General features: G+C 40.7%; 1 protein-coding gene across 1 annotated transcript; it reads right to left on the bottom strand.

Annotated features, from left to right (window-relative positions):
• Positions 1-678: 678 nt before the first annotated feature.
• Positions 679-12,307, bottom strand: LOC309371689 (acidic mammalian chitinase-like; the record flags this gene model as incomplete). The annotated part of the gene is made up of 11 exons (XM_081914576.1): positions 679-1,038; positions 4,468-4,603; positions 4,812-4,928; positions 5,968-6,150; positions 6,252-6,375; positions 7,415-7,533; positions 8,731-8,896; positions 9,993-10,049; positions 10,533-10,737; positions 11,643-11,672; positions 12,283-12,307. 11 exons carry the CDS (start codon positions 12,305-12,307, stop codon positions 758-760), a joined length of 1,443 nt encoding a protein of 480 aa, XP_081770702.1. The 3' UTR covers positions 679-757.

The raw sequence follows: 12,307 nt of genomic DNA on the forward strand, positions 1-12,307 counted from the left end.
TCACTCAAAGATTGGGATGAGGTGCAACACTATTAATTTGGGCAGAATCCAGCCTAAATTAAGATACTGTTCGTTATTATTTGTTCGTTCTTCTGTGATGGAATGGGAGGCAGAATACATGGAATTCCTGGGCAGTTTCACATCTAAGAAATCACCACACTGAGATTGGACTGGGGAGAGATGCTTAGCATGCTGAAGGTTTAATCTTTGGCATCTCCAGTTATTATTATTATTATTATTTATTGAATTTGTATACTGCCCTTCATCCGAAGATCCGAGGGCAGTTCACAACAGAAAACTACAAAATGAGATCAGGTAGAAGGAATTGTGAAATACTATCTGCCTGGAAATCTAAAGAATCTCTGCCAGCCAGAGTAGACAATGCTGGGCTAGATAAAGAAAACTTCCTTTGTTGCTAGTATTAACTTTAACAAAATTGCTGCATCGTATGCCTTTGGATTATGCCCTTCCCATTTTCAAGTCCCTTTGGTGATTCCCTCCTATGCACAAGCCTATGCTGGGTAAGCCACATTTAGCTCCATCTTGCCCGGGACATAAAAAGCCACATCTTCTTCTTTAAATTTATCATGAATGAAAGTAAGGACACCCAGCCAATATATTTTACCAAAAAGACATCAGCACAAACATACTTTAGCCATGCCTGGTAGATTTTATTTGTAGGCAAAGGGGTCTGCTGTGGACCACAAGGCTACATAATTTTAATCATCTCTCCTTGATGGAAACCACCTGTTAATATTTAAGGGTAGTTGCAGCACTTGCAGCTGTCATCGAAAACCAATCCAGCTGCACAGCTGAAACTGTGAGTCTGATGGTTAGCGCATACATAGAATTTGGTCTTGTCTTCTGGGTCCGCATAGATACCATCCGGTTGGTTGGCACAAAAGTTACCAGGCACTGGGGGCCCCACAGTTGTTGTTGCAGGAGGAGGAGGAGTAGGACCTGTATCTCCATTAGTGGTAGTAGTAGTTGTGGAAGGTGTTGGAGTTACACCACCAGGGCAGTCTGGCACAATAGGCTCTAAAATTAATATTTAAAAACACAGTGAAAAAATCATATTCCTACAGAATCATACTAAAGGAATGAGACACCCAGGGAAGGTGTGTTTATGCAAACAGGTCATATCAATTTAGATACAAATAAATAAGAAAGTGCTCCCAGGCAAAGCTCATTGTGTGCGTATGTAAACCAAAGATGTCCAGTCCACTTGCCTTCTTGCAAATGCTATTCATTTCTTAGAGGTACATGATCAGCTAGGGGCTGACTTGCACTTCATATGGGAGACAGGCTTGGGAATTTGTGACTCCCATTGAACACAGAACCCTGTAAAGGAATTCTGTATGTTCATAATTATATGGGATCATATGATCATATTATATGGGATCATATGATGGATATATCAAGGGGGATCCCCAACTCGGTGTTGCTTATTTCCACAGTTTGTTTACAGGCATGGTCCTCTTCTCACACTGTAGAAAATGGCTTCATGATTGATTGATTGATTGATTGATTGATTGATTGATTGATTCATTCATTCATTCATTCACAACATTTATATGCTGCTTGATTGTAATGAAACCATTAATGAATTTAATTACAAATAAAGAAAGTATTAAAATGATCAATAAATTTGGCGGTAGTGCACTTCTGCACATGCGCAGATGGCAGAAGCTGCTTCCGCGCATGCGCAAATCGCGGCAAACCCAGTGTTTACTTCCAGGTTTGCCACGGACGCAACTTGGAACGTCCGTGAGACAAGGCGTATGTACACAAAAAACAGCGACATTTTGTTGTTGACAAAGGACAGTTGAACATATAAAGGGCCCCATTACCATCAGTAGCTTAGGGCCATATCAAACCTAAATCTGGCCCTGTGTGGAATCATTCTGAGGCTAAAATAATCCCAGAATATTATGTCCTAAGTATGAGAAGCCCAGGGAATGAAACATAAAGAAATAAAGGGAAACCTTGCTCCCGCACTGCCAATGTGAGTGTCCTTGTGTGAGCAGCAGAGGCATAGCAATTATATTCTAAGTCAAATATTCTATTAACTTAACCATGCCTATTTACTTAACAATAACATAACTGAGCAGGAATAATTTTTCCAAGTGTCCTAGATCATTGAACAAAGGAGCTACAGATGGAAACTTCAGTGGGAAACCGCTGAACTATAGTTTATCAGGCAATTCATTTCTGTCACTGGTAGCTTAAATTGAGATTAAGTTAATGCCAGGGTGTCATCACGATCACTGCTGCGTTGCTAATTTGTCACTGTCACTATCTTGCTTTCAGGTAATCAACGCAGTCTGTTCTTTCTGCATTTCATTTTCCTCTTACCTCAGTCCTCTACATTCCCGTCACCCTTTTTGTTTGTATATCTGTTTGCTACTTCATGCAACTCATGCCATGAACTGTATCCATCCCATGAAAACTTCTGCCATAGGAAATTTGCTCATCTTTAAGATGCCACAAGATCCTAACATGGCGACTTCCGGGTTAGCGCCAACGACTAATGGCGGATTCCCTCCGAGCTCCGGAGGGAATCGGCTCCGTAGAAGACGAGTCTTGCCGCCGCGGCGACGCGGGGACCCTCAGAAACCACAGGCGCTGCAGCCTGTGGACCTGGTGACTCGGCGGGCACCATTTGCACCCCCCGACCCGCGAAGGAGCCTTTTTAAAGGCTGTGGAACGGGGGACGGGGAGCCGCGGAGTGCTGTGAGTCGATTGCTTCTCCTACGGAGCGAAGCCGCATGCCATGGCCAGAGAGCGCTGACTTCTTCCTTTGAACATTTGGATTCTAAAAGTAACAACCCGTGAGTAGTACGGAAATTGGAACTATAAAGGGAAAATTCTTTTTTTTTCTGAATTAGGCACGATCGGGGAAGGCGCAAAAAGGAAGTCCGTCTCCCCGTCCTGTAGACAATTTAAAGCAAGGATTAGATAACTAAGGTTGAGAGAACTTTTTTTTTTCCTTACTGGATAAAAGTTATTAATTTCACAATTTGGCAGTATAAGTAATTTTGCTGGAGGATAAGAGTTGATTTTGATTTTGAGAGCTGAGCTGAAGTGAAACCCCCCGGGACCCGGGAGTGATCCGCGATAGAGCCTGTTGAGAAGACATAGAAGAGTTTGACAGCTGTCAAACTAGCTGTCAAAGCTGAAAAAAAGAGAACTTTGTTTCTGTTGTCTTTGCTGGCTACATTTGTTACAATTTGGTTTTAAATTGTTGAAAACAAAGAAGAACTGAAACAAGTTAACTTGACTTTTGGATTGGAGAGGGAAGGAATACTAAGTAACCAGAATCCCTCTAGAGGGGGGTTCAGGGACACTACAAGAATGGCTGCAGGTGGAAAAATACAGGCTGAACTGGACAGAATGTTCTTTCTCTTGGGAAAGTTACAAGGTCAAAGTGAAGTTTTGGCTATAAATGTTACAACAATGAACTTAACAGCAAATAAACTCACTGAATTTGATAAGGACTTGACTCAAGAAGCCTATGCAGCTGAACAAGAAAAGAAATCTGAGATTTTTGAGAGAGTGGAGAAAGAGATACGTGCTGTTTCGGAGGAGAGGGAAGGAGGAGCTGGAACATCGCAGATGATAAAGGAGAGCCAGAGGCCTGCTAAGATGGATACAAAGGATAACAAGATTTGGATGATGAGAATCTGGTTTGAATTGGAGGATGAAGAAAGGAGAGATCTCCTCATGGGGAGATCTGAAGACCTATGGATTACAAATCTGATTAGGATGGAAGCTGGGGCTTTTGGGACATTTGGGACATTTGGACTTAAAAGGAGTAAGAAACAAGATTTGGGGCCCACTTTTAAATATGGAGGTCTGGCTGGAAGAAATATGGACCCTATTGGGACAGAGCTTCTCCGAGACTTGGTGTTTAATACAAAGGACTATCGACAAAAACTGGCAGAAAGGAATTGAAAGAGAATTAAGAGCCTCGGACGTGAGGTCTCCAGGCTGATAGTTGATAGACTGATGGACATTTGTTGGGGATCGAAACCGGGAAAGGGGGGGTGGGATTTTGGGAATCCAAAGGGTATACAATTATATTTTGTTTCTTTTTATTCTGTTTCGTTACCAGTATAAAAATTGGGAAATTTGTGGAAGGGAACTTGGGTCGATTTTAGAAAAGGGCTTAAAGAATGAGCATTGACGTACAAATTGAGGTTTATAAGTTAAAATTGGTTAATTAAAATGAATTAAATATAATAAGGCAAAATTTGGGGACAAGAATTTGCTGAGCTAATAATTGGAATTGGAATACAAGAAGGGGAGGTGTGGGGAAGTCAGGGAAAGATGTTATTGAAAATAAGGAATATAAAAGCTATGTGTTTTTAATTTTTCCTTTTTTTTCTCTTGTTTTTTGAAAATCTCAATAAATATCTTTTAAAAAAAAAAGATCCTAACATGGCTACCCTTCTGGAAACAGCTTACCATTTGATTCAAGAAGTCTCTTCAGCTCATTTATTAAAGGATATTTTCCTTCATTGCAGAATGTACCCAGAAAATCATCCAGATCAATTGCCCAAACCATGGCACCTCCAAAATTGTTCTCTTTCAGGTATTTGACCTGGCAAAAAACAAAACAAAAAGCTATTTAATAAAAAAATTCCACAGCATTTTTCCATTTCATTTCATATTTGTTACTCAAACCACTTCTTATTTGGACAGCGATAATTCACATCTTTGCTAAATCCCATGTCAGTTCAAACATGCAGTCCACGTATGTCCTAATTTTAGGAAAATGGTAAAAAGAAAATGAAACACATTCATCTTACTTTGTATTTGTAGCTGCAAATGTCATCATATCCAACCCATTCATTACCCTTGTAGGTATATGGAACTTTCTGATCATCAATCCATTCTTTTGTGGCAGTTTTTAAAAATGTGCAAATCTGTGAAAACATTACACACACAAAAATCATTCTGCAATTCTTAATACCAGAGGACATCATTGTGGGCTCAGCTTTGGCCCCCGTTTTGTGCTGATTCAGGCACCTAAAAACTACGGTAATAAGGGTCAGGGTTTCCTGAGAAGGATTTTTTCTCATATCAGCGCATTCCCTGACACATCTATCTCTGAATGGCCACATGTGTCTAAGGCCTTGATTTGAACCTCTGTGTAGAGTAAATCATTAATATTTCAAACTGGACCTCTAGAACAAATCTAAAAAGAGGGTGTGGACCTGGAAACAGAGGATAAGAAAAGCAAGCCACAGCTAAGCACCTATTATTGAGCACAATATATCACATCTAATAAGGTAAATGTCTGATACTGTTTAAAATGCTGGCATAAGCATGATAGCTATAGAGAGAAACATTTATGACAAAACTATTGTAGTCCGGTTCCCTAATTAGGTGCTTAAATAATCTAAGACTGAGTATAGCATGTGGGCGAGGGGTTTTCCAACAATGCGACTACTTGGGAACATGTGCCAGCACTATGAGAACATGCAACCCATGAGTTTATCAGCCTTAGTCCGTGCCAACTGTGCTATGTGGTAGTCCTCTCATATTGCATGGGACATTATTAGCGGCTTGCAGACTTGTTGCCAATAAGCACTGTAGGAAGAGCACAAGGTGGTGACAGGACATGGATGCTAAGTCTTTCAGCTCCAAGGATACTTCCGCTTTCACCCTTTTCTCTAGAATTGCCATTTAATTAATTTTTTAATAAGATCCTGTTGTTCCAGGTTGTCCAACATACGCAGAGAAAGTGCTTATTAAAGCAAGAGGTCATTGGGTTGTTTTACAGCAGACAAAGAGCCTTGCTTACTCCTAGGTCTCCAGGCTTCTTCCTCCTACTCACCTCTACAGGAAGCTTCTTCTTCAAGTACTCCCCCTTTGACCCAGGAACTAATCATATACACAGTCATATCACATTTAGCCTGCAAGCGGAGCAGAGCTTGAAAGAGAGTTGCGCAAGAGAGTTACCTCATAGTAGGCCCAGAAGCCTGCCTCGCGGGTGTAAGGGCCAGCAGAGCCAGCCCCAGAGACAGGTGCACAAACACCTGTATCTGATGAAGTAAGCCTGAAAGTGCGCCCATAGGTGGGGAATCCCATAAGCAGCTTTTGAGCTGGGACACCATTGTCCTTCCAGTATTGCATGGCATAATCCTGAGGAAAAGGGGAAGGGTGGAATTAGGACTCAGTACATTCATCCGTCTCGTGAAAAACACACAATAGTAGCATTTCTAGGATCAGGAGGCTTTACTTACACAGTTGAAATACCTTAAATCACCCTGGTCTTTGGATCCCACATACAATGGGCTGTTGTGTCCTGTGCAGGTATCCCAACCACCATGGAAGTCATATGTCATTACACTGATGAAATCTAAAAGTCTGGAATAAATCAAACAAAACCATTGCTATAGCTAGTACATGGTTTCTTATAGACCACCGTGTCTTAAGCAGTGAGCTGGGGACTACCAGTGGGCATCGGACCACTTTTAGGTGGGCCTCAGTGCCACAATACCTCTTCATTTTCCCACCTTGTGCCCCTGTCCCCTTAGCTATGCTGTAGTTATTGGCTAGGGCAGTGCCAACACCTGCAGCTCCTCACATAGTGGTCAGGATGTTCGGGAGCAAGGAGGAAAAGGAGGTCTCCCTCCTCTGTGGGGAAAGGGCAAGAGGAGGTGCTGAAGACAGAAGACTAATATTTACAGAAAAATAAATAAACTAGGAACAGAGACGAGGATATGAGAGGGAAGCTGCTCTAGGAGGAAGTAAATGTCAAAGGGGTAGAGAGGAAAGGTGAAAGACACTCACAGTTTGGCGAGGAATGGGGTACAAGTAAAATGTGATAGAAGAGTGGGAGAAGAAATGGCAACAAAATACTTTCAGCAGCAAGTGGGCAAGCAGAAGGGAAAATATAAAATAAAAAGCTGTCTTCACTCAGCACTTCTGGATTAGCAGATTCTGCCCAAAACAGTGACTCCGAGTCATAAAACCTCCAGAGCTGATGATTGTACTTAGCTCGAAGAAGGCTGAACTATGGAATTCCTTGCCACAAAAAAATAATTGTGGAGAAGAATTTATCAATTTCAAGAGAGTGATATCAACAGAAAATGGTGTTGATAATTGCCAGCTTACTAGGCCAAGCTCCACCACCATTATGTAACTGGCTCTGGCTCTGAGCCAAGGTGGGCCTTGGTAGTTTTCAGTTATCTCAAGTGATGCCCTGGGGTAAAAAATATGAGAACCCCTGTCATGGAGTAATGACATAAGAAACGCTGGAAAATCCAATACCAGGCTATGTTATGACTCTATAATCTTCCTAGGTTTTCATCAGTGACACTGGTACTTAACTGCACAAAATGGAAATTCTACCACTGATTTAGGAGCAGAGTTGAAATCCTCATTTGAGCTTCCTGGTACTTACTGTCCTATTGCAGCAATTTCATATCCAGCATCAATGGTCCCTTTGCCAGCAGAAACTGCTGCTGTGATCAAAAGCCTTTTCCCGTTACATTTAGCGTTCTCAAAGGCAGCCAGCATTTCCTATGGAGAGATATTGAGAATCATGTCAAACCTTACTGTTGTTTCTCATGAGTATCTGTTACTCACATTTCTATAGGAGACATTGAAACTGCCCCTTCCTAATGTTCCTTATAAACTCTTGCATGTTTTTTTAAAAAAAAACCCTTCTTCTAAATTGGTTAACAGGTTACATAAATTTATGGTTAATTCATCAGCCACCTTATTGGTATGTATGTCTGTTTTTTAAATTGCCAAACAGCACTTTGATCTACAATACAGACATCTTGTAAATGTTAGAACATTCCACACTAATAGCTTGTTGCACATTTGTTGCATTCATTCCACAATTCTTATCTAAAAGCATTTTTCCTGCAGTGAAAACATAATATTTTTGTAAGGGGGGTGGGAATGGGTTTCTTGTCCCAAGACTTGCTTCAATTGCTTTTCTAAATTGTGAGTGAAACATAACAGTGCAAGAGCCATACCTATTGATTTACTTTTTTGCACGATTACTGATGAGCAACACGACTACCCACCCAAACCAATTTGTGTACAATTTGTGTACTTTTTTAGAGCTGCTGTTATTTAAAATGACAGAGCCTTGTGGGACTTCTCTTCCTCCATCTATCTATCTCCTGTCACTATGTGAGCAGGACTGGGGAGGAAAGGCCTAGGGCCATTTGAGAACCCATCCCAGGCCACATCCAGCTCAGAGGTCAGACGTTCCCCACTCCTGCCTTAAAGATTAACAGACTAGTGTCCTATGGTGCCACTCAACTCTCTTCCATTGTTTTCTGCAAGTGACCAACATGCCTGCCCCCATTTAAGTCATTATTATTACTAAGTTATTGGTCATGCCCTGTTGCTTATATTTCAGCTGTTGCTGCTGCTAAATCCTTGGAGGAAGAGCAGGTGACAACCTGCTGTACAGTGTGCAGCTCTGGTGTAGCAGTGCTAATCTAACAATTGTGTTGTTTAAAGTGACAAGAGCCAGAAAGGCTACAAAATATTATGCCAAAAATATTTTGTCCCAATCATTTAAGCTTTCGTGCAGTACCTAAATCCTGCGTAGTGAATAACTGCACATAAACTTTATGTACAACTGTAAGACATAAGAAAAGTGTGGTTTCAAAGGAGTTTTGGGAATCAAACATTACTGCCGATTTTCTGAAGCACAGATTGTGGGGTATTATCAAAACTAGTGTGTTGGTTTCTCACCCGAATCAGGATTGTGAAGCGTTGCTTGTCTTCGGGAGGACTTCCCCTCGATCCTGGGTATTCAAAGTCCAGGTCAATCCCATCAAACCCAAACTTACAAAGATATTCAATCACTGAGTCAATGAAGATTTTACGATTGGTAGCTGAGGCAACCATTTCAGTGAACCTAGGAAGAGGGGATTCTTAGACAGTTTCCCACATACCTTTGCATACCATTTAGATAACATTCCCTTTTTATTAAACAAAATATATTATGCTGTTTAATGTATGTTTGCTCTCTTTTGCAACTGATATCACACATACGCCCATAATCAGGAGTATGTATAAAACACAATCGCACAGTGAAAGATTAGTAGTGAATGCAAAATTTACACCCTAAGAATTGCGGCAAACTTCTTCCCTTACTTAATGAATGCTGCTATGTACTTTATAAACTTTATCACAACAATGTTGGAGCCACTTCTCCAAGACCATCTCCCACACAGCTCAAGTAATGTTTAAATGGCCCGACCACTGGTCAGAGGTCTGATCATATAGATCTTGCCCATGTAACCGGCATTCCTTCCTGGCAAAGCATTGATTCCTTGACTGGAGGAATCAGTCCCCACTCATAGGGTTGAGTCCTTTAAATGTTGCTCTAGTCATGCAGAAGCTGCCCATGGGCAAGCAGCTTGGGAAACATGTAAGAGGAACCCAATAGAAGTATGACAATTTGGACATTGCCTTTGGACATTGCTCAGAAGCCAGAAGGAAGGCTAAGTAGGACAGGTCAGGCAGAGTACCCTATCCAGTACCCTGGATAGCTCCTCTGGTTAGCCACATCAGATTACATTGTGCAAATGAAAGAAATATATGCAAATATGTCCATTTTGTAATAATTTATACAGAACTCAGAATTATTGGCATAGAACTAGATTATCGTAGCACAAAATTGTGATTTGTTGCTTTTGTGTTTTTATTTAGAACACAGCATACATGTCAATGATCATCACTTTTATTGACCCTATTCCTAGATAACAAGGTCACTGGAACCCCTCATCAAAAGTTGCTTTTACCCTGTTGGAGTGGTTTGTTATCAGAACCCATAGCTTATTCCTCAACCAGTGTCAGAATTTAATTTCAGATCATTGCTTGTCCATAGCTATCACTCTGGCCTGAATCTTATGTCTGCTTGCGTTTCAAATGCTCAACAGGGACACACTCTATGGGTTCAGAGTCTTAATACTGTCACAGTTTAGTATGTATGTGGAAAGGATACTCACTTCTGTGTGCCAAAATTCCAGCCTCCAATAGCTAGCAGTGTGACAAGATTGGGGTTGCTGTAAAACATGTAAGAGAATATCAGTCTAGAAACTTGCATGGTGATTCCAGAGTCAAAAGTGAAATGTTAAAGGAATGTTGAGATGCTGAATAAAAACCAAGGCACAAAGTAACTTATTATTATTATTATTATTATTATTATTATTATTATTATTCTGTTATTTCAAGATCTCTTGCAACAATTTCTTGAAATTGAAATTTAAAAAAAGATCCATGTTACATGCTTGTACAAATAGACAGGGTTTCTTCAGATAACCTATTGATTTATCTTGATTTGCTTGCATGAAGCTTACATAGTAATTAGACTATGGGCCTCTCCAAATGTGTTTGTTATTGTGCATTCGTGATTATTTGTGCTCACGTTTGCATCAAAACAGTTATATGTGATTCCGTCTTCAATACTATTTGCGCCTCCATACATGGAAAACCGTGTTTGGAAAATCACCCGTTTTCACATCATTCTGGAGAAAGAAAATACTGACCTTTTCTTAAGTGCTTGAAATTCAGGGAAGAGCCTGTCCTCATCATTCCATTCATAAGGGGCAATCTTATGTTGATTCATAGTGGCAAAGGCATATATCAAATGAGTACAGAGATTTGGATCAATGTTGTTTGGGAAGTATTTGGCCGGCTCTGGCCTATACTGAGACCAGTTGGTGAAATAGCACACCAGTTTGTAGGCAGAACCTGAAAAGGGGTGAAACCAAGATGAGCAACATTTGCCGGGCTCATTTTCATTCTTGCTGTCATTGTGCCTTATACAACTATGCTATAAAAACTATTCTAGCTAGTAAAATAACCACTCGCTGCAAATTAGCCCTTGTTGGGCATCTCCCACATCCACCTCCCACTCCCCACACAGGGAAGGTGTCCTTGTGCAGATTAGCTCTCCCTGCTCAGAGTTCCAAAACAGGGAGAGTTTGTGCATGCATACCAGGATCTGCTTTACAGATGTCTGTCTCCCCCTATACATATATATATATACATACACACACACACACACACACACATATACACACACAGAGACACACACATGGATTGGCAGAAGGGCTACTTTGTTTCAGAATTGGAGGGTTTTAAAGTGTTATACAAAGTTGGAAAAATACATGCACAGGGAGCCTTTATATTTCCCTCAGTGGGTGGGAAAATAACTAGGCACGACTGATTTCAAAGATGAACAGGTGGAAGGGTTAAGCATCCCCTTTTCCCACCATGCGTCTCATGCAAGACTGTACTGTGATTTTTTTAAAAAAAATGAACAACTGGAGGAAATAATCACATATGATTTGAAATAACTCCTCCATCCTTCAGGGTAGTCTGGTCTCCTTCTCATTGATCCTACTGAGCTTCCAAAGTTGTTTCCCTATGGCATCCTCATGCCAAAAAATCTATAAACTATACTTTTAAAGAGCTTTATCCCTTCCAGACACCTTAATGCTATAATAGTCATTTGTTACCTAAGCAGTCATATTCATTGTGTGACCCCTTGTGGACTATAAGAGCATAGTGAATATGGCTGGTTTAAACACTCTGCCTCACTAGAAAGCCACCCTTACTTTAGTCTCATTAACCATATAGGGAAAGTTTCTCACCAAGCTGCAGCTGCAGCAGGACCACCAAACCTGCAAAAGAAAAGTGAATGTGTTAGAAACAGATAAAAATATTTTCATCAGTATGTAGAAATAGAGTTGAATCAAAATGGAGGGGCCATGCTTCACACAATGCACCTCCTGTGTGATGAACCAGCACCACCCTATACCCATTTTTAGGGTTATTTTTGGGATTCTGCCGCAAGGCGGAACAGAATTGTCCACCAAAAGCATTGCCATGATTTGGCGTCATGGCATCATCACATAGCTATATTTGATTGATTAAATGAATGATGACATGATAAAATAGTGTTATCTAAGTGTTTTCTAATTAGATTCTGACTACCTGGGATCACCTCAGGAAGATGCCTTCTTTCAGAAATATTGGAGAAATCCCACTCTCAGTAGCTCCACATTTCCCCCATACATTTTATGTTGGAACAAATTTGGCATAACTCTAATAAAAAGAGTTCCAAAGCATGTGACAGCATTTTGAACATTATTGCTCATTCTCAGAAGACAACACTGTGAAACCTTTCCTAGAACACATTCACCCTATGGCTATTAAGACCAACTCTGTAGGAAACCTCTGTCCTTCCTAACAATTGTAGTAGGAAGATTGAAAACTGAAAGGTATACTCACCAAAGCACAACAGACCCTTCCCCAT

Source organism: Podarcis melisellensis (genome assembly GCF_964234715.1).
Source record: "Podarcis melisellensis genome assembly, chromosome: 6".
NCBI classification, from domain to species: domain Eukaryota; kingdom Metazoa; phylum Chordata; class Lepidosauria; order Squamata; family Lacertidae; genus Podarcis; species Podarcis melisellensis.